This window comes from Procambarus clarkii, chromosome 21, assembly GCF_040958095.1.
Source record: "Procambarus clarkii isolate CNS0578487 chromosome 21, FALCON_Pclarkii_2.0, whole genome shotgun sequence".
Lineage (NCBI taxonomy): Eukaryota > Metazoa > Arthropoda > Malacostraca > Decapoda > Cambaridae > Procambarus > Procambarus clarkii.
The window spans coordinates 24,142,328-24,166,378 of NC_091170.1; the positions used below are offsets into that span (position 1 = coordinate 24,142,328).

General features: G+C 38.8%; 1 protein-coding gene across 1 annotated transcript; it reads left to right on the plus strand.

The window, feature by feature from the left end:
* Positions 1 to 12,793: 12,793 nt before the first annotated feature.
* On the plus strand, positions 12,794 to 23,729 carry LOC138367209 (uncharacterized). The gene is made up of 3 exons (XM_069328615.1): positions 12,794 to 12,854; positions 21,497 to 21,709; positions 21,811 to 23,729. Exons 1-3 carry the CDS (start codon positions 12,794 to 12,796, stop codon positions 23,415 to 23,417), a joined length of 1,881 nt encoding a protein of 626 aa, XP_069184716.1. The 3' UTR covers positions 23,418 to 23,729.
* The last annotated feature ends 322 nt before the right edge of the window (positions 23,730 to 24,051 follow it).

Sequence of the window (24,051 nt, forward strand, 5' to 3'; positions counted from 1 at the left end):
AGTTGCCCTTGGGAGGTGGTAATCTTTGGGGTGTATAAATACTCCAAAATTACCATCTCTTTTTAGGGTCTGAGCGTGGTGCAGTTGGTTAACCGCGTACCTGTTATGCCAGTTGCTGAAAGGCTTCTGTGCTGGCTAAGGTTCAAGTCTCCTGGTGAGAAAGTGTTCTAAAGTTGTATAACTTCACTTGTGCATTTAAGCAAGTTGTGCATCAAGCATAGACACAGTGTTCTCCCATATTAACAAGGACTTGATGAAAAAGGTAAAAGTGACCCCTCACTTGCTCTAGTTGCCCTTGGGAGGTGGTAATCTTTGGGGTGTATAAATATTCCGAAATTACCATCTCTTTTAAGGGTCTGAGCGTGGTGCAGTGGGTTAAAGGCGTACCTGTTATGCCAGTTGCTGGAAGGCTTTTGTGTTGGCTAGGGTTCGAGTCTTCTGGTGAGAAAGTGTTCTAAAGTTGTATAACTTCACTTGCGGGGGTAGGCAAGTTGTGCATCAAGCATAGACACAGAGTTCTCCCATATTAACAAGGACTTGATGAAAAAGGTAAAAGTGACCCCTCATTTGCTCTAGTTGCCCTTGGGAGGTGGTAATCTTTGGGGTGTATAAATACTCCAAAATTACCATCTCTTTTAAGGGTTTGAGCGTGGTGCAGTGGGTTAAAGGCGTACCTCTTATGCCATTTGCTGGAAGGCTTCTGTGCTGGCTAGGGTTTGTGTCTCCTGATGGGAAAGTGTTCTAAAATTGAGTAACTTCACCTGCGCATTTAGGCAAGTTGTGCATCAAGCATAGACACAGAGTTCTCTTATATTGCCAGGAACTTGATGAAAAACGTAAAAGTGACCCCTCACTTGCTCTAGTTGCCCTTGGGTGGTAATAATCTTTGTGGTGTATAAGTACTCTGAAATTACCATCTCTTTTTAGGGTCTGAGCATGGTGCAGTGAGTTAAAGGCGTACCTGTTATGCCAGTTTGCTGGAAGGCTTCTGTGCTGGCTAGGGTTCGAGTCTTTTGGTGGGGAAGTGTTCTAAAGTTCTATAACTTCACTTGTGCATTTAGGCAAGTTGTGCATCAAACATAGACACAGAGTTCTTCCATATTAACAGGGACTTGATGAAAAACGTAAATGTGACCCCTCACTTTCTCTAGTTGCCCTTGGACGGTGATAATCTTTGGGGTGTATAAATACTCTGAAATTACAATCTCTTTTAAGGGTCTGAGCGTGGTGCAGTGGGTTAAAGGTGTACCTGTTATGCCATTTGCTGGAAGGCTTTTGTGCTAGCTAGGGTTTGTGTCTCCTGGTGGAAAAGTGCTCTAAAATTGAATAATTTCACATGCCCATTTAGCCAAGTTGTGCATCTAGCATAGACACAGAGTTCTCCCATATTAACAGGGACTTGATGAAAAACGTAAAAGTGACCCCTCACTTCCTCTAGTTGCCCTTGGGAGGTGGTAATCTTTGGGGTGTATAAATACTCTGAAATTACCATCTCTTTTTAGGGTCTGAGCGTGGTGCAGTGGGTTAACGGCATACCTGTTATGCCAGTTGCTGGAAGGCTTCTGTGCTGGCTAGGGTTCAAGTCTTCTGGTGAGAAAGTGTTCTAAAGTTGTATAACTTCACTTGTGCATTTAAGCAAGTTGTGCATCAAGCATAGACACAGTGTTCTCCCATATTAACAAGGACTTGATGAAAAAGGTAAAAGTGACCCCTCACTTGCTCTAGTTGCCCTTGGGAGGTGGTAATCTTTGGGGTGTATAAATACTCCAAAATTACCATTTCTTTTAAGGGTTTGAGCGTGGTGCAGTGGGTAAAAGACGTACCTGTTATGCCATTTGCTGGAAGGCGTCTGTGCTGGCTAGGGTTTGTGTCTCCTGGTAGGAAAGTGTTCTAAAATTGAGTAACTTCACCTGCGCATTTAGGCAAGTTGTGCATCAAGCATAGACACAGAGTTCTCCCATATTGACAGGGACTTGATGAAAAACGTAAAAGTGACCCCTCACTTGCTCTAGTTGCCCTTGGGAGGTAATAATCTTTGTGGTTTATAAGTACTCTGAAATTACCATCTCTTTTTAAGGTCTGAGCGTGGTGCAGTGAGGTAAAGGCGTACCTGTTATGCCAGTTTGCTGGAAGGCGTCTGTGCTGGCTAGGGTTTGTGTCTCCTAGTAGGAAAGTGTTCTAAAATTGAGTAACTTCACTTGCGCATTTAGGCAAGTTGTGCATCAAGCATAGACACAGAGTTCTCCCATATTGACAGGGACTTGATGAAAAACGTAAAAGTGACCCCTCACTTGCTCTAGTTGCCCTTGGGAGTTGGTAATCTTTGGGGTGTATAAATACTCCAAAATTACCATCTCTTTTAAGGGTCTGAGCGTGGTGCAGTGGGTTAAAGGCGTACCTGTTATGCCATTTGTTGCAAGGCTTCTGTGCTGGCTTGGGTTTGTGTCTCCTGGTGGGAAAGTGTTCTAAAATTGAATAACTTCACATGCCCATTTAGGCAAATTGTGCATCAAGCATAGACACAGAGTTCTCCCATATTAACAAGGACTTGATGAAAAACGTATAAGTGACCCCTCACTTGCTCTAGTTGCCCTTGGGAGTTGGTTATCTTTGGGCTGTATAAATACTCCGAAATTATCATCTCTTTTAAGTGTCTGAGCGTGGTGCAGTGGGTTAAAGGCGTACCTGTTATGCCAGTTGCTGGAATGCTTCTGTGCTGGCTAGAGTTCGAGTCTCCTGATAGGAAAGTGTTCTAAAGTTGTATAACATCACATGTGCATTTAGGCAAGTTGTGCATCAAGCATAGACTCAGAGTTCTCCCATACTAACAGCGAATTGATGAAAAACGTAAAAGTGACCCCTCACTTCCTCTAGTTACCCTTGGGAAGTGGTAATCCATGAGGTGTATAAATACTGCGAAATTACAATCTCTTTTAAATGTCTGAGCATGGTGCAGTGGGTTAAAGGCATACCTGTTATGTCAGTTGCAGGAAGGCTTCTGTGCTGGCTAGGGTTCGAGTCTCCTGGTGGGAATGTGTTCTTATGTTGTATAACTTCACTTGCGCATTTAAGCAAGTTGTGCATCAAACACAGACACAGAGTTCTCCCATATTAACAGGGACTTGATGAAAAAGGTAAAAGTGACCCCTCACTTGCTCTAGTTGCCCTTGGGAGGTGGTAATCTTTGGGGTGTATAAATACTCCAAAATTACCATCTCTTTTAAGGGTTTGAGCGTGGTGCAGTGGGTTAAAGGCGTACCTCTTATGCCATTTGCTGGAAGGCTACTGTGCTGGCTAGGGTTTGTGTCTCCTGGTGGGAAAGTGTTCTAAAATTGAGTAACTTCACCTGCTCATTTAGGCAAGTTGTGCATCAAGCATAGACACAGAGTTCTCCCATATTGACAGGGACTTGATGATAAACGTAAAAGTGACCCCTCACTTGCTCTAGTTGCCCTTGGGTGGTAATAATCTTTGTGGTGTATAAGTACTCAGAAATTACCATCTCTTTTTAGGGTCTGAGCATGGTGCAGTGAGTTAAAGGCGTACCTGTTATGCCAGTTTGCTGGAAGGCTTCTGTGCTGGCTAGGGTTCGAGTCTTTTGGTGGGGAAGTGTTCTAAAGTTCTATAACTTCACTTGTTCATTTAGGCAAGTTGTGCATCAAACATAGACACAGAGTTCTTCCATATTAACAGGGACTTGATGAAAAACGTAAATGTGACCCCTCACTTTCTCTAGTTGCCCTTGGACGGTGATAATCTTTGGGGTGTATAAATACTCTGAAATTACCATCTCTTTTAAGGGTCTGAGCGTGGTGCAGTGGGTTAAAGGTATACCTTTTATGCCATTTGCTGGAAGGCTTTTGTGCTAGCTAGGGTTTGTGTCTCCTGGTGGGAAAGTGCTCTAAAATTGAATAATTTCACATGCCCATTTAGGCAAGTTGTGCATCTAGCATAGACACAGAGTTCTCCCATATTAACAGGGACTTGATGAAAAACGTAAAAGTGACCCCTCACTTCCTCTAGTTGCCCTTGGGAGGTGGTAATCTTTGGGGTGTATAAATACTCTGAAATTGCCATCTCTTTTTAGGGTCTGAGCGAGGTGCAGTGGGTTAACGGCATACCTGTTATGCCAGTTGCTGGAAGGCTTCTGTGCTGGCTAGGGTTCAAGTCTTCTGGTGAGAAAGTGCTCTAAAGTTGTATAACTTCACTTGTGCATTTAAGCAAGTTGTGCATCAAGCATAGACACAGTGTTCTCCCATATTAACAAGGACTTGATGAAAAAGGTAAAAGTGACCCCTAACTTGCTCTAGTTGCCCTTGGGAGGTGGTAATCTTAGGGGTGTATAAATACTCCAAAATTACCATCTCTTTTAAGGGTTTGAGCGTGGTGCAGTGGGTTAAAGGCGTACCTGTTATGCAATTTGCTGGAATGCTTCTGTGCTGGCTAGGGTTTGTGTCTCCTGGTGGGAAAGTGTTCTAAAATTGAGTAACTTCACCTGCGCATTTAGGCAAGTTGTGCATCAAGCATAGACACAGAGTTCTCCCATATTGACAGGGACTTGATGAAAAACGTAAAAGTGACCCCTCACTTGCTCTAGTTGCCCTTGGGAGGTAATAATCTTTGTAGTTTATAAGTACTCTGAAATTACCATCTCTTTTTAGGGTTTGAGCGTGGTGCAGTGAGTTAAAGGCATACCTGTTATGCCAGTTTGCTGGAAGGCTTCTGTGCTGGCTAGGGTTCGAGTCTCCTGGTGGGGAAGTGTTCTAAAGTTGTATAACTTCACTTGTGCATTTAGGCAAGTTGTGCATCAAGCATAGTCACAGAGTTCTTCCATATTAACAGGGACTTGATGAAAAATGTATAAATGACCCCTCACTTGCTCTAGTTGCCCTTGGGAGGTGGTAATCTTTGGGGTGTATAAATACTCCGAAATTACCATCTCTTTTAAGTGTCTGTGCGTTCTGTAGTGGGTTAAAGGCGTACCTGTTATGCCAGTTGCTGGAATGCTTCTGTGCTGGCTAGGGTTCGAGTCTCCTGGTGGGAAAGTGTTATAAAGTTTTATAACTTCACTTGCGCATTAGGCAAGTTGTGCATCAAGCATAGACGCAGATTTCTCCCATATTAACAGGGACTTGATGAAAAACGTAAAAGTGACCCCTCACTTGCTCTAGTTGCCCTTGGGAGGTGGTAATCTTTGGGGTGTATAAATACTCCGAAATTACCATCTCTTTTAAGTGTCTGAGCGTGGTGCAGTGGATTAAAGGCGTACCTGTTATGCCAGTTGCTGGAATGCTTCTGTGCTGGCTAGGGTTCGAGTCTCCTGGTGGGAATGTGTTCTTAAGTTGTATAACTTCACTTGCGCATTTAGACAAGTTGTCCATCAAGCATAGACACAGATTTCTCCCATATTAACAGGGACTTGATGAAAAACGTAAAGTGACCCCTCACTTGCTCTAGTTACCCTTGGGAGGTGGTAATCCTTGAGGTGTATAAATACTCCGAAATTACAATCTCTTTTAAGGGTCTGAGCATGGTGCAGTGGGTTAAAGGCATACCTGTTATGTCAGTTGCGGGAAGGCTTCTGTGCTGGCTAGGGTTCGAGTCTCCTGGTGGGAATGTGTTCTTAAGTTGTAAACCTTCACTTGCGCATTTAAGCAAGTGGTGCATCAAACACAGACACAGAGTTCTCCCATATTAACAGGGACTTGATGAAAAACGTAAAAGTGACCCCTCACTTGCTCTAGTTTCCCTTGGGAGGTGGTAATCCTTGAGGTGTATAAATACTCCGAAATTATCATCTCTTTTAAGGGTCTTAGCATGGTGCAGTGGGTTAAAGGGGTACCTGTTATGCCAGTTGCTGGAAGGCTTCTGTACTGGCTAGGGTTTGAATCTCCTGATGGGAAAGTGTTCTAAAATTGAATCACCTGCGCATTTAGGCAAGTTGTGCATCAAGCATAGACACAGAGTTCTCCAATATTAACAGGGACTTGATGAAAAACGTAGAAGTGACCCCTCACTTGCTCTAGTTGCCCTTGGGAGGTGGTAATCTTTAGAGTGTATAAATACTCCGAAATTACAATCTCTTTTAAGGGTCTGAGTATGGTGCAGTGGGTTAACAGTGTACCTGTTTGCTAGTTGCTGGAAGGCTTCTGTCCTGCCTAGGGTTCAAGTCTACTGGTGGGACTGTGTTCTTTAGTTGTATAACTTCACTTGCGCATTTAGGCAAGTTGTCCATCAAGCATAGACACAGAGTTCTCCCATATTAACAGGGATTTGATGAAAAACGTAAAAGTGACCCCTCACTTGCTCTAGTTGCCCTTGGGAGGTGGTAATCTTTGGGGTGTATAAATACTCCGAAATTACCATCTCTTTTAAAGGTCTGAGCGTGGTGCAGTGGGTTAAAGGCGTACCTGTTATGCCAGTTGCTGGAAGGCTTTTGTGTTGGCTAGGGTTCGAGTCTCCTGGTGGGAAAGTGTTCTAAAGTTGTATAGCTTCACTTGCGCGTTTAGGCAAGTTGTGCATCAAGCATAGACACAGAGTTCTCCAATATTAACAGGGACTTGATGAAAACCGTAAAAGTGAAACCTAACTTGCTCTAGTTTCCCTTGGAAGGTGGTAATCTTTGGAGTGTATAAATACTCGGAAATTACCATCTCTTTTAAGGGTCTGAGCGTGGTGCAATGGGTTAAAGGCGTACCTGTTATGCCAGTTGCTGGAAAGCTTCTGTGCTGGCTAGGGCTCGAGTCTCCTGGTGAGAAAGTGTTCTAAAGTTGTATAACTTCACTTGTGCATTTAAGCAAGTTGTGCATCAAGCATAGACACAGAGTTCTCCCATATTAACAGGAACTTGATGAAAAACGTATAAGTGACTCCTCACTTGCTCTAGTTGCCCTTGGGAGGTGGTAATCTTTGGGGTATATAAATACTCTGAATTTACCATCTCTTTTAAGTGTCTGAGCGTTGTGCAGTGGGTTAAAGGCGTACCTGTTATGCCAGTTGCTGGAATGCTTCTGTGCTGGCTAGGGTTCGAGTCTCCTGGTTGGAAAGTGTTCTAAAGTTGTATGACTTCACTTACGCATTTAGGCAAGTTGTGCATCAAGCATAGACTCAGAGTTCTCCCATATTAACAGGGACTTGATGAAAAACGTAAAAATGACCCCTTACTTACTCTAGTTGCCCTTGGGAGGTGGTAATCTTTGGGGTGTATAAATACCCCGAAATTACCATCTCTTTTAAGGGTCTGAGCGTGGTGATGTCATTGACCTCGTTGTGTCTTGCATGCCAGCCCTTTGTGCTTCCGCAATGCAACCCATGCAGTCCGTATTGGTCTGCTTCCACCCTGTTGCAAATACACTTGTATTCAGTGTGAATTGGGGCACCAAGGCGGAGGGCCACTGCTACACAAAGGGATTCTGGATCTAGGCGCATGCCCATTGCTGACATGGGTACTGCCAGGAGGAAGTCTCCTGCATGGGGGGCACGCACTGCTCTGAGGCGGGCTTTCTCCTTGTCTGATGTTGCGACGCTGAGAATGGCATCAGCTACTTTTTCCACTAGAGGGTGGTCCCAGCCGGACTGTTTGTATATATATATATATATATATATATATATATATATATATATATATATATATATATATATATATATATATATATATATATATATATATATATATATATATATATATATATATATATATATATATATATATATATATATATATATATATATATACATATATATATATATATATATATATATACAAACAGTCCGGCTGGGACCACCCTCTAGTGGAAAAAGTAGCTGATGCCATTCTCAGCGTCGCAACATCAGACAAGGAGAAAGCCCGCCTCAGAGCAGTGCGTGCCCCCCATGCAGGAGACTTCCTCCTGGCAGTACCCATGTCAGCAATGGGCATGCGCCTAGATCCAGAATCCCTTTGTGTAGCAGTGGCCCTCCGCCTTGGTGCCCCAATTCACACTGAATACAAGTGTATTTGCAACAGGGTGGAAGCAGACCAATACGGACTGCATGGGTTGCATTGCGGAAGCACAAAGGGCTGGCATGCAAGACACAACGAGGTCAATGACATCATCAAGAGAAGCCTCGTCTCAGCTGGGTGCCCAGCGGAGAGAGAACTTCGCATCCTAGGGGTCCAAAACCCGGATTTCCCCGCACTTCGCCCTGATGGCATCACAATATACTCATGGAAGGAGGGTAGACAGTTGGTGTGGGACTACACATGTGTATCCACCCTGGCTGACACCTATGTACACTTCGGAGCTGATCAAGCAGGTGGGGTGGCCAACCACAGGGAAACAGCAAAATCACTCAAGTACAGGCGACTGGAAGGTCAATACTCTTTGTTCCCATAGCGTCTGAGACGCATGGCCCCTGGGGCAAGAGTGCCTTGGGATTTTTTTTTTTTTTTTTTTTTGAGATATATACAAGAGTTGTTACATTCTTGTACAGCCACTAGTACGCGTAGCGTTTCGGGCAGGTCCCTGGAATACGATCCCCTGCCGCGAAGAATCGTTTTTTCATCCAAGTACACATTTTACTGTTGAGTTAAACAGAGGCTACAGTTAAGGAATTGCGCCCAGTAAATCCTCCCCGGCCAGGATACGAACCCATGACATAGCGCTCGCGGAACGCCAGGCGAGTGTCTTACCACTACACCACGGAGACTGCATAATTTCTCAAGGAATTGGGTTCCAAGCTCATTGACGTCACCAGAGACCCAAGGGCTTCCAGTTTTTTATTTCAGCGTCTCAGTGTGGCGATCCAGAGGGGAAATGCTTGCTGCGTCCTCGGTTCCTGTCCAGAAGCGGAGGAGCTTCAAGAGATCCATAACCTTTAGGCATTTGTCTTGTATGTTTTGTAACCTTTAAATACACAATAAAGGAAAAAAAAAAAAAAAAAAAGGGAAGGGGGTGGTAGGAGAAAAGCACACAGAAACTGTATTGGAGGGGACCTACATTCCCCCCAATGCGTTATGTGTGGTTTCCTCCGAGGCTATGGGTCCCCCTTCTTCCAGCCAGAGGTGGTACTCCCTTCCCTATTTATATATATATATATATATTTATTTTTTTTTTTTTTTTTTTTTTTTTTTTTTTTTTTTTTTTTTTTTTTTTTTTTTTTTTTTTTTTTGAGATATATACAAGAGTTGTTACATTCTTGTACAGCTACTAGTACGCGTAGCGTTTCGGGCAAGTCCTTAATCCTATGGTCCCTGGAATACGATCCCCTGCCGCGAAGAATCGTTTTTTCATCCAAGTACACATTTTACTGTTGCGTTAAACAGAGGCTAGAGTTAAGGAATTGCGCCCAGTAAATCCTCCCCGGCCAGGGGAGGATTTACTGGGAGGAGGAGGAGGATTATATATATATATATATATATATATATATATATATATATATATATATATATATATATATATATATATATATATATATATATATATATATATATATATATATATATACAAATGTACAATTTAGTAGTGTGAGGCTGAGTGCCTAGAGTTACCTTATTATTAATATGAATATTGATGAAGTGATCTATATACTGGAGTTGTTAAATAACATATTCATATGTCTAGTGGTTAACTGTGATTATGCCAGTGTAGTGATATACTGTGAACTTGAAGGAATAATTGGCACCTCACACCAAATAGTGTGAATATAGTGAGATATTGAGCAGTGAGTGGGCGTGGCTTTTCGCGAGTTGCCAAACGTTCGATAATAATGCACGTGGAGCGTGGGAACGCGCGACAGATGGGAGTGTTGCCGTTGGAGTGTTCAAGAATTGTGAAGAGGCGAGGAGGAAGCTGCTCATTTATTCCTTTGCTATATTGTTGATCCAGAGTTGTGATTCTTTAATCTTTTAAGTAAATTACAAAACCACCGCCGTGTTTGTATCAACCCTCCATTACCTTGTTGCTACTGAGAGTGAGTGATTTAAACATATACTTACTTGCTACCAACTGGATTAGTGTTCTATGGGGCCACTACTACTACATTATTACTATTTCCACTGAGGTATTACTGGACACGGGAAACACCAGTTGGCGACCTTTAGTGAGTGGTAGAGCCCTCTGTCAGGGCGGGCACATGATCAAGTGAAGTGATCGTGTTCCCACTCGTCTTAGGCTACGAGGCCGGCTGGAGACAGACTGAGAGACACTCCAGGTGAACAGTGGCACCGCGAGGATTGAGTGAAGGCCCGTGGGGCTACAGTAAGTAACGCTTTTCACTACTAATACTTGGAGGTGACTGGCTAGAGAGAGATACCCCATAATATATATATATATATATATATATATATATATATATATATATATATATATATATATATATATATATATATATATATATATATATATATATTTAAATAATAGGAAGGGAGTACCACCTCTAGCTGGAAGAAGGGGGACCCATAGCCTCGGAGGAAACCACGCATAACGCATTAGAGGGAATGTTTAGATCCCCTCCAATACAGTTTCTGTGTGCTTTTCTCCTACCACCCCCTTCCTTTTTTTGTTTTTTGTGCTTTATTATGCATTTGATGGTTACAAGATATACATGGGTTGCATACAATTTTACAATTACATACAATATATATATATATATATATATATATATATATATATATATATATATATATATATATATATATATATATATATATATATATATATGTCGTACCTAGTAGCCAGAACTCACTTCTCAGCCTACTATGCAAGGCCCGATTTGCCTAATAAGCCAAGTTTTCATGAATTAATGTTTTTTCGTCTACCTAACCTACCTAACCTAACCTAACCTAGCTTTTTTTGGCTACCTAACCTAACCTTACCTATATATATAGGTTAGGTTAGGTTAGGTAGGGTTGGTTAGGTTCGGTCATATATCTACGTTAATTTTAACTCCAATAAAAAAAAATTGACCTCATACATAGTGAAAAGGGTAGCTTTATCATTTCATAAGAAAAAAATTATAGTAAATATATTAATTCAGGAAAACTTGGCTTATTAGGCAAATCGTGCCTTGAATAGTAGGCTGAGAAGTGAGTTCTGGCTACTAGGTACGACATATATATATATATATATATATATATATATATATATATATATATATATATATATATATATATATATATATATATATATATATATATATATATATTATTAAATATGACCAAAAAAGTAAGATTAATAATTCTAACACGAATTTTCTCGATCTTTCGTACATTTCTTTTCACTGTTGGTGGTAATTCAAAAATCAATTCTCCAAAATTCATTTTTATTTCTAGTCTGACGCGAGACTTGAGCGCGTTTCGTAAAACTTATTACATTTTCAAAGACTTTAGTTTACACATACACAACTGAATAGAACTTACACATCTCCGATTTGTTTATATCTACATTTGAGTGAGGTGGATGGGGTGAGGTGGTATTAATAGGGTATTAAATTCATCAACACAAGACAGAACACGAAACAATGGGTTTGAATGGAAGTGATTGTAGAAAGCCTATTGCTCCATATTTCTTGATGCTTCTATATTGGAGCGGAGTCTTGAGGTGGGTAGAATATAGTTGTGCATTAATTGGCTGTTGATTGCTGGTGTTGACTTTTTAATGTGTAGTGCCTCGCAAACGTCAAGCTGCCTGCTATCGCTGTATCTATCGATGATTTCTGTGTTGTTTACTAGAATTTCTCTGCCGATGGTTTGGTTGTGGGAGAGATTATATGTTCCTTAATGGAGCCCTGTTGCTTATGCATCGTTAAACGCCTAGAAAGAGATGTTGTTGTCTTGCCTATATACTGTTTTTTTTGGAGCTTACAGTCCCCAAGTGGGCATTTGAAGGCATAGACGACGTTGGTCTCTTTTAAAGCGTTCTGTTTTGTGTCTGGAGAGTTTCTCATGAGTAGGCTGGCCGTTTTTCTGGTTTTATAGTAAATCGTCAGTTGTATCCTCTGATTTTTGTCTGTAGGGATAACGTTTCTATTAACAATATTTTTCAGGACCCTTTCCTCCGTTTTATGAGCTGTGGAAAAGAAGTTCCGTGTAAAATAGTCTAATACGGGGTATAGGTGTTGTGTTGGTTGTCTCTTCAGAGGTTGCATGGCGTTTCACTTTCCTACTTATGATGTCTTCGACGAAACCATTGGAGAAGCCGTTGTTGACTAGGACCTGCCTTACCCTACTTCGTCGACTTGCTTCCATTCTGAGCTGTGGCTGAGAGCACGGTCGACATATGCGTTAACAACACTCCTCTTGTACCTATCTGGGCAGTCGCTTTTGGCATTTAGGCACATTCCTATGTTCGTTTCCTTAGTGTAGACTGCAGTGTGGAAACCTCTGCTCTTTTCCATGACTGTTACATCTAGAAAGGGCAGCTTCCCATCCTTTTCCATCTCATAAGTGAAACGCAGCACGGAACTCCGCTCAAATGCCTCCTTCAGCTCCTGCAGATGTCTGACATCAGGTACCTGTGTAAAAATGTCGTCAACATACCTGCAGTATATGGCCGGTTTCAAGTTCATGTCGACTAAGACTTTTTGCTCGATGGTACCCATGTAGAAGTTTGCAAACAGGACACCTAGGGGGAAACCCATGGCGACCCCATCTACTTGCTTATACATGTGCCCATCCGGGCTCAAGAAGGGTGCCTCTTTAGTACAAGCTTGGAGTAGTTTCCTTAGGATATTTTCTGGTATGTCAAGAGGAGTACAGGCTGGATCACGATACACTCTGTCGGCTATCATCCCGATTGTCTCGTGCACTGGTACGATGGTGAACAGCGATTCTACGTCCAACGAGGCTCTTATTCCTGTGGCCCGTGTGCCCCGCAGTAAGTCAACAAATTCTTTTGGCGACTTCAGGCTGAAGGCGCAAGGGACATAAGGAGTCAGCAGGCCGTTGAGTCGCTTCGCTAGTCTGTACGTGGGTGTGGGTATCTGGCTAATGATTGGCCGAAGTGGGTTTCCAGGCTTGTGTGTCTTGACATTTCCATACGCATATCCAGGTTTATATTCCCCAATAATCTTTGGCAGGTGGAGTCCTGATTTCTTGGCGTTCACAGTTTCGATTAGTTTGTTGACCTTTGCTTTCAATTCGGCTGTAGTGTCTTTCGTTACCCTTTGGAATTTAGTTTGGTCAGAGAGTATGAGGTTCATTTATAGTAACAATAAAACTTATTTATATTACTATAAAACCAGAAAAATGGCCAGCCTACTCATGAGAAACTCTCCAGACACAAAGCAGAACGCTTTAAAAGAGACCAACGTCGTCTATGCCTTCAAATGCCCTCTTGGGGACTGTAAGCTCCAAAAAACCCAGTATATAGGCAAGACAACAACATCTCTTTCTAGGCATTTAACGATGTATAAGCAACAGGGCTCCATTAAGGAACATATAATCTCTTCCCACAACCAAACCATCGCCAGAGAAATCCTAGTAAACAACACAGAAATCATCGATAGATACAGCGATAGCAGGCGGTTTGACGTTTGCGAGGCACTACACATTAAAAAGTCAACACCAGCAATCAACAGCCAATTAATGCACAACTATATTCTACCCACCTCAAGACTCCGCTCCAATATAGAAGCATCAAGAAATATGGAGCAATAGGCTTTCTACAATCACTTCCATTCAATACCCATTGTTTCGTGTTCTGTCTTGTGTTGATGAATTTAATACCCTATTAATACCACCTCACCCCATCCACTTCACTCAAATGTAGATATAAACAAATCGGAGATGTGTAAGTTCTATTCAGTTGTGTATGTGTAAACTAAAGTCTTTGAAAATGTAATAAGTTTTACGAAACGCGCTCAGGTGTCGCGTCAGACTAGAAATAAAAATGAATTTTGGAGAATTGATTTTTGAATTACCACCAACAGTGAAAAGAAATGTACGAAAGATCGAGAAAATTCGTGTTAGAATTATTAATCTTACTTTTTCGGTTATATTTAATAATATATGTCTACAGGAAAGACTGCTACCAAAATATATATATATATATATATATATATATATATATATATATATATATATATATATATATATATATATATATATATATATATATATATATATATATGTATATATATAAATATGTATATATATATGTATATTATTAAATATGACCGAAAAAGTAAGATTAATAATTCTAACACGAATTTTCTCAATCTTTCGTACATTTCTTTTCACTGTTGGAGGTAAATCAAAAATCAATTCTCCAAAATTCATTTTTATTTCTAGTCTGACGCGACACGAGCGCGTTTCGTAAAACTTATTACATTTTCAAAGACTTTAGTTCACAAATACACAACTGAATAGAACTTACGCATCTCCGATTTTATATCTACATTTGAGTGAGGTGGAAGGGGTGATGTGGCATTAACACAAGACAGAACAAGAGGTGGCATTAATAGGGTATTAATTTCATCAACACAAGACAGAACAAGAGGTGGCATTAATAGGGTATTAATTTCATCAACACAAGACAGAACACGAAACAATGGGTATTGAATAGAAGTGTTTGTAGAAAGCCTATTGGTCCATATTTTTTGATGCTTCTATATTGGAGCGGAGTCTTGAGGTGGGTAGAATATAGTTGTGCAATAAGGGCTGTTGATTGCTGGTGTTGACTTCTTGATGTGTAGTGCCTCGCAAACGTCAAGCCGCCTGCTATCGCTGTATCTATCGATGATTTCTGTGTTGTTTACTAGGATTTCTCTGGCGATGGTTCGGTTTGGGAAGAGATTATATGTTCTTTAATGGAGCCCTGTTGCTTATGCATCGTTAAACGCCTAGAAAGAGATGTTGTTGTCTTGCCTATATACTGGGTTTTTTGGAGCTTACAGTCCCCAAGAGGGCATTTGAAGGCATAGACGACGTTAGTCTCTTTTAAAGCGTTCTGTTTTGTGTCTGGAGAGTTTCTCATGAGTAGGCTGGCCGTTTTCCTGGTTTTATAGTAAATCGTCAGTTGTATCCTCTGATTTTTGTCTGTAGGGATAACGTTTCTATTAACAATATCTTTCAGGACCCTTTCCTCTGTTTTATGAGCTGTGGAAAAGAATTTCCTGTAAAATAGTCTAATAGGGGGTATAGGTGTTGTGTTAATTGTCTCTTCAGAGGTTGCATGGCTTTTCACTTTCCTTCTTATGATGTCTTCGACGAAACCATTGGAGAAGCCGTTATTGACTAGGACCTCCCTTACCCTACAGAGTTCTTCGTCGACTTGATTCCATTCTGAGCTGTGGCTGAGAGCACGGTCGACATATGCGTTAACAACACTCCTCTTGTACCTGTCTGGGCAGTCGCTGTTGGCATTTAGGCACATTCCTATGCTCGTTTCCTTAGTGTAGACTGCAGTGTGGAAACCTCCGCCCTTTTCCATGACTGTTACATCTAGAAAGGGCAGCTTCCCATCCTTTTCCATCTCGTAAGTGAAACGCAGCACGGAACTCTGCTCAAATGCCTCCTTCAGCTCCTGCAGATGTCTGACATCAGGTACCTGTGTAAAAATGTCGTCAACATACCTGCAGTATATGGCCGGTTTCAAGTTCATGTCGATGTCATGCTCCTGCAGATGTCTGATGTCAGACATCTGCAGGAGCAAGTTAGTGTCAGCAAATAATTGACTTACACATCAATTATTTGCTGACACTAGTGTAAGTCAATTATTTGCTGACACTAACTTAGTGTCTGGATTTTGTACTAAAATATTCAGACGGCTGTTAGAAATAGCAGTTAAAGACTCCATCTTTATGTTTAATAATATTTATTATAAACAAATTGATGGAGTAGCAATGGGGTCTCCTTTAGGTCCTGCACTGGCTAATGCTTTTTTGAGTTTTCACGAAATAAATTGGCTTGATAATTGTCCTTCGGCCTTTAAACCAGTCTTGTACAGGAGATATGTAGATGACACTTTTTTGTTGTTTAGGGATCAATATCATATTGAGAAATTTAGAGAGTATCTTAATGCACAACATAGTAATATACGGTTTACTGTAGAGTGTGAAGTTGATAATTCATTGTCGTTTTTTGATGTAAAAGTGAATAACCTCAATGGGTTCAACACTAATGTTTTTAGGAAACCAATCTTTACTGGTTTAGGTTTAAATTTTAATTCCTTTGTTCCTGATATTTTTAAGAAAAATGCTATTAACACTACTGAAAAGGGCCTTTGTTTTATGTTCTAATTGGAATAACTTTGATCAGGAAATTAATTTTCTTGTGAAATTTTTTTCAAATAATGGTTATCCTGTGCATATGGTTTATACTTTTATAAGGAATTTCTTAAATAAGAAGTTTCACCCATCGTGTAGGATTACTACAGTGGAAAGGGATCTTAAATATATTAAATTACCATTTTATGGCAGTATTAGCTTTTCTGTAAGGAGTCGTTTGAGGAGACTGTTGCAGCAGTGTTATCCTCAAGTAGACTTTAGATTTATTTTTGTCAACACAAATACCATAGGCTCTTATTTAAAATTTAAAGATAAAGTGCCTACCCCCTTGTGCTCAAATGTCGTATATATGTATAATTGTTCCAGCTGTAATGCTGGATATGTCGGGAGTTCCATTCGGAACTTTAAGATTAGGATACTTGAGCACCGGGGATTATCTTTTAGGACTGGACTACCATTGTCTAAACCAGCATTTTCGGAGATTAGAAACCATTGTTATGAGTTTGATCATTCTCTGCTGGAATCTGATTTTAAAATTCTGGACACTTGTCTGAATGGCCAGTCAGATTTGAGAGTAATGGAATCCTTATATATAAAGGAGCTGCGGCCTCTGTTAAATAGCAACCTTTCAGCTGTTCAATTGTACACTGTATAGTGCACAGTAGGCCCTGTAATTTGATTTTTAGTTTATTTTGGTAGTTTAATTTTGTTTAGTTTACCATGTCTTTGCCCTTTCTTACTTATTTCAAGTCTTAATATTGTACATTAATATAATCTTTTATTTAGAATATATAATACATTTTTTGGTATTTAATTTTATTTATTATTTGAGTTTTGTATAAGATTTTGGTTATTACTTTATAATTGTCGTTTATTCTGTTTGTATTTTACATACATTTTTTGTAGATTTGTAGTCATTATATAAATATTTGTTATAGTGTTTAGTATCTATGTGTTAGGTATCAAGTTTCACTTCTGATAACTTTACGTAAGTTTAATAGAATGGTTTGTTTTAGTAGTTATAAATTTCATCTTGTAGTTTAATGGATATTAAATTAGTTTTAATATATGTGACAGTTAATAAGTTTTATTTGTATTGATCACTTTAAGTGCGCTTAAGTGTTTTGATTTTTAAGCATTTTCCTTTCTTTGATAGGCAATTATATTCAGTATGAGTTCTTTGTTTACCAGCTATTTGATTGTGATTTCTGTTTTTTCTTTTAGATCTGATGATGAATACGAGAAGTATTCGAAACGTTATGTTTTTTAAAGTAAAGATTCTGATACAAGATGTTCAGTATATCCCTGGTTTTCCTATTCATCTTAACACATATATATATATATATATATATATATATATATATATATATATATATATATATATATATATAAATATATATATATATATATATATATATATATGTCGTACCTAGTAGCCAGAACGCACTTCTCATCCTACTATGCAAGGCCCGATTTGCCTAATAAGCCAAGTTTTCATGAAATAATTATTTTTCGACTACCTAACCTACCTAACCTAACCTATATTTTTCGGCTACCTAACCTAACCTAACCTATAATGATAGGTTAGGTTAGGAAGGGTTGGTTAGGTTCGGTCATATATCTATGTTAATTTTAACTCCAATAAAAAAAAATTGACCTCATACATAATGAAATGGGTAGCTTTATCATTTCATAAGAAAAAAATGAGAGAAAATATATAAATTCATGAAAACTTGGCTTATTAATCAAATCGGGCCTTGCATAGTAGGCTGAGAAGTGCGTTCTGGCTATTAGGTACGACATATATATATATATATATATATATATATATATATATATATATATATATATATATATATATATATATATATATATATATATATATATATATATGTATATGCATATATATATATATATATATATGTATATGCATATATATATATATATATATATATATATATATATATATATATATATATATATATATATATATATATATATATTATTAAATATGATCGAAAAAGTAAGCTTAATAATTCTAACACGAATTTTCTCAATGTTTCTTATATTTTTTTCACTGTTGATGGTAACTGAAAAATCAATTCTCCAAAATTCATTTTTATTTCTAGTCTGACGCCACACTTGAGCGCGTTTCGTAAAACTTATTTCATTTTCAAAGACTTTACTTTACACACACACAACTATAACTGAACAGAGTTAAAACATCTTCGATTTTATACCTGCATTTGGATGAGGTGATATGCTACAACAGTTTTGTATGAGGTGAAAACAAACTTTCAACGCAAGACAGACAACAAAACGATACACTCTGTCCGCTATCATCCTGAGTATTGTGATCCGGCCTGTACTCCTCTTGACATACCAGAAAACATTCTAAGGAAACTACTTCAAGCTTGTACAAAAGAGGCACCCTTCTTGAGCCCGGATGGGCACATGTATAAGCAAGTAGATGGGGTCGCCATGGGTTCTCCCCTAGGTGACCTGTTTGCGAACTTCTACATGGGTACCATCGAACAAAAGGTCTTTGTCGACATGAACTTGAAACCGGCCATATACTGCAGGTATGTTGACGACATTTTTACATAGGTACCTGATGTCAGACATCTGCAGGAGCTGAAGGAGGCATTTGAGCGGAATTCTGTGTTGCGTTTCACTTACGAGATGGAGAAGGATGGGAAGCTGCCCTTTCTAGATGTAACAGTCATGGAAAGGAGCGGAGGTTTCCACACTGCAGTCTACACTAAGGAAACAAACAGGAATGTGCCTCAATGCCAACAGTGACTGCCCAGACAGGTACAAGAGGAGTGTCGTTAACGCTTATGTCGACCGTGCTCTCAGCCACAGCTCAGGATGGAAGCAAGTCGATGAAGAACTCTGTAGGGTAAGGCAGGTCCTAGTCAACAATGGCTTCTCCAATGGTTTCGTTGAAGACATCATAAGAAGGAAGGTGAAACGCCATGCAACCTCTGAAGAGACAACTAACACAACACCTGTACCCCCTATTAGTCTATTTTACAGGAACTTCTTTTCCACAGCTCATAAAACGGAGGAAAGGGTCCTGAAAGATATTGTTAATAGAAACGTTATCCCTACAGACAAAAATCAGAAGATACAATTGACGATCTACTATAAAACCAAGAAAACGGCCAACCTACTCATGAGAAACTCTCCAGACACAAAGCAGAACGCTTTAAAAGAGACCAATGTCATCTATGCCTTCAAATGCCCACTTGGGGACTGTAAGCCTCAAAGAATTCAGTATATAGGCAAGACAACAACATCTCTTTCCAGGCGATTAACGATGCATAAGCTACAGGGCTCCATTAAGGAACATATAATCTCTTCCCACAACCAGACCATCACCAGAGAAGTCTTAACAAAAAACACGGAAATCATCGATAGATACAGCGATAGCAGGCCGCTTGATATCTGCGAGGCACTACACATTAAGAAGTTGACACCAGCAATCAACAGCCAATTAATGCACAACTATATTCTACCCACTTCAAGACTCCCACCAATATAGAAGCATCAAGAAATATGGGCCAATAGGCCCTTTGCAGTTACTTCCATTCTTCCCTTTAACTTACAAAATGCTATACCCATTGTTTCGTGTTCTGTCTTGTGTTGAAAGTTTGTTTTCACCTCATCCAGAACTGTTGTAACATATCACCTCACCCAAATGCAGGTATAAAATCGAAGATGTTTAAACTCTGTTCAGTTCTAGTTGTGTGTGTGTGTAAACTAAAGTCTTTGAAAATGTAATAAGTTTTACGAAACGCGCTCAAGTGTCGCGTCAGACTAGAAATAAAAATGAATTTTGGAGAATTGATTTTTCAGTTACCATCAACAGTGAAAAAAAATATAGGAAACATTGAGAAAATTCGTGTTAGAATTATTAATCTTACTTTTTCGGTCATATTTAATAATATATGTCTACAGGAAAGACTGCTACCAAAATATACTAATATATATATATATATATATATATATATATATATATATATATATATATATATATATATATATATATATATATATATATATATATATATATATATACACATATATTTACATATATATATATATATATATATATATATATATATATATACATATATATATATATATATATATATATATATATATATATATATATAATATATATATATATATATATATATATATATATATATATATATATATATATATATATATATATATATATATATATATATGTCGTACCTAATAGCCAGAACGCACTTCTCAGCCTACTATGCAAGGCCCGATTTGCCTAATAAGCCAAGTTTTCATGAATTAATTGTTTTTCGACTACCCAACCTACCTTACCTAACCTAACCTAACTTTTTCTGCTACCTAACCTAACCTAACCTATAAAGATAGGTAAGGTTAGGTAAGGTTGGTTAGGTTCGGTCATATATCTACGTTAATTTTAACTCCAATAAAATAAAATTGACCTCATACATAATGAAATGTGTAGCTTTATCATTTCATAAGAAAAAAATTAGAGAAAATATATTAATTCAGGAAAACTTGGCTTATTAGGCAAATCGGGCCTTGCATAGTAGGCTGAGAAGTGCGTTCTGGCTACTAGGTACGACATTATATATATATATATATATATATATATATATATATATATATATATATATATATATATAATGTATAAATATATATATATATATGTCGTACCTAGTAGCCAGAACGCACTTCTCAGCCTACTATGCAAGGCCCGATTTGCCTAATAAGCCAAGTTTTCCTGAATATATATATTTTCTCAAATTTTTTTCCTATGAAATGATAGCTACCCATTTCATTATGTATGAGGTCAACTTTGTTTCATTATAGTTAAAATTAACGTAGATATATGTCCGAACCTAACCAACCCTACCTAACCTAACCTAACCTATCTTTATAGGTTAGGTAGCCGAGAAAGGTAGGTTAGGTTAGGTTAGGTAGGTTAGGTAGTCGAAAAAACATTAATTCATGAAAACTTGGCTTATTAGGCAAATCAGGCATTGCATAGTAGGCTGAGAAGTGCGTTCTGGCTACTAGGTACGACATATATATATATATATTTATACATTATATATATATATATATATATATATATATATATATATATATATATATATATATATATATATATATATATATATATATATATATATATATATATATATATATATAATTTTTCCCCGGGAGATACTGAGCCATATAATATATTACCCGAAGTGCTCAGTTTCAGGAGAGGAGGTGCGGGTGTTCACACTGCAGCCAGACATCTGGGAGCCACCAAGGGATGATGTCTACATCAGGTTCAACCTGAGCAACCAGCAGGTGGCCGCCAGCGTTACCGAGTTTACCGTGTGCTCCAGAGTCTTCCTCACGGCCTTAACATCGATGCAGGTCCTACTCTCCTATGCAACATCTGACTATTTCTCAGATGCTATCATTGTGTGTAAGTATCTGCTACACTCGGATACACATGTCCAATGAAAATCTAATTTTATATATAAGAAAGCAACTTGACCGACAGTTAAATGAATTAAAATTTTCCAGATATTAGGGAAAATTCGCAGTTCTTCCGGTACAACAACAAGCGTCACACAGCCATCGAGAGCCTGGACCTTGCGTCACTCCTACGTCATTGGCACCACTACTGCCACGTCTTCTCTGGGGACACGTACACGATGTACGTGGACGGTGCGGCGCTGGCCAGCGGCTCCATCATGGTTGATGATCGGGTCATCCCTCTCAATGGCACCTTTGTTGTCGGACAAGAACAAGATGGACTATCTAAAAAGTTTGAGAAACACCAAATTCTTAAAGGTTTTGTGACTCAGCTAAATTTTTGGAACTATGGACTTTCAGATTCAGACATAGAGATGGCAGCTACTTGTAAGGAGAATCTTAAGGGAAATATCTTCTCAACCGACAAAGATAGTTTTGAGCTTATTAATGCAGACGTAACTATTCGTCCTCTCACAGACCTATGCTTTCATAATGAAGACTTTTTAGTTATACCTGGAGGGCGAACATTTGAAGAGTCCAGAAGAATGTGTCACATGATTGGGTCTAACATGTTTATTCCACCGACATGGAATATAGGTGATAAAGTCAACAAAACACTAAATGAAGAATATATATGTGTGAAAGCTGCCCTTTGGATTGGAATAACAGACGAAAATGAGGAAGGAATCTGGAGGAGAGTGAGTGATGACAAGATTGTGACAGACAAATTTTGGAAAACTGGTCAACCAGACAACACGCCAGAGGAAAACTGTATTTTTATAGACGGGGGAGATGCTCAGTGGAATGATTACAGCTGCAAGGAAAACAAGGCTTGTGCAGCTTGCCAAGACCCACAAAGCTCCCCAATGTTTCTTCGAGGCATTTGCAAGGAGCGACTAACTGAAATTATGTTTGAAATACTTGGATATTACAAAAGTAAGCCATATTTTCATGGATTTTATGGGTTAATGATAATACAACCAATCGATAAACAATGGTTTTTAACTGATACTGTATTAAACGTATCTCTGGCCTCCTTAACAGTGGCGTCGGATACCGTTTACCCACTTGGCAGACATCACTGGACGCTGCTAAAACCCATGTGTGAGCAAGCAGTGGGAACCACGCGTGAGCTGACCCTGTCTATATGTAAGAAGGGACAATACATGTGTAACGATGGTGAGTGTATTGATCTGGCCGCCCGCTGTGACGCCAAGAGTGACTGTGGCGACGAGACAGATGAAGACAGTTGCTCCATCCTTCAGGTGCCCGCAGGCTACCCCAGCTTCAAGCCTCCTAAGAATCTTGAAGACCCATCCCAGCCTCTTCAACCTTACCTAAGATTCCAGTTTTTACGTTTTCTTAAAATTGAAGATGTGGAAGAAACTATTAATTTAGAGTTTGTTGTTTACATAATGTGGAAAGATTCTAGGCTCACATACATGAACTTAAGAGATAATATATATGCTAATAAATTACCTGAGAAAGAAACTGACAGAATATGGAAGCCAAAATTACAATTTCCTAATGTGAAAGATGGAAAACTGGACATGCTAGAGGAACACCTGTATATTCAGAAGGAAGGTAACTCTCGGCCCAAAGACTTCAATGCTGTATATATGGGTAAGTCACATAGTATTTACATTAGTACTTAAGGGCAAACATCAATTTTTTTCAGAGTCAAATATGTATAATTTTTTTCCATTAAAAACCGCAAATAAACACACAGACACTGACATATCACCTTGCATTTACCTGTACATTCCTGCATCTTCCTGGACAAGCAAAAAGCCTTCGGCACCATAAAATTGCAAAAGAAACAGAAGTTACTAAAAGTGCATTGATCAAGGGAGTGAGATCAATATTTTTCGATAGGAGTCCAGTTTTATGATTCTTCTTACCTAATCCCGAACCAAGATTTCAGCGTATTTTCCCTATATTAATGATGTAGATCGTAGGTTTGAGAAACATTTATTGAGCAGAAACATATGCCTGTATTATTGAAACAGTGCATGTTAGGTAAGAATTTATTTTATATATTAGTTCTAAAACACGCACAATAATGTCGAATTTATATATGCCTTATAATCAAAGTGAGTAAGAACTTTGAAGGGCAGTGTACTATGAATTTCGAAGTAAATAAAGATAAAGTACATGGCTTCAAAAGAAAAAGCAGATGTTCTTAACTCGGGTTATCATTTATTCCAAAAGAAGCAACAACTACAATATCAGTATAAAAAAAAGTAAGAAATCTCCAAAGTGCAACTCTCATTTATAACCAACCACACT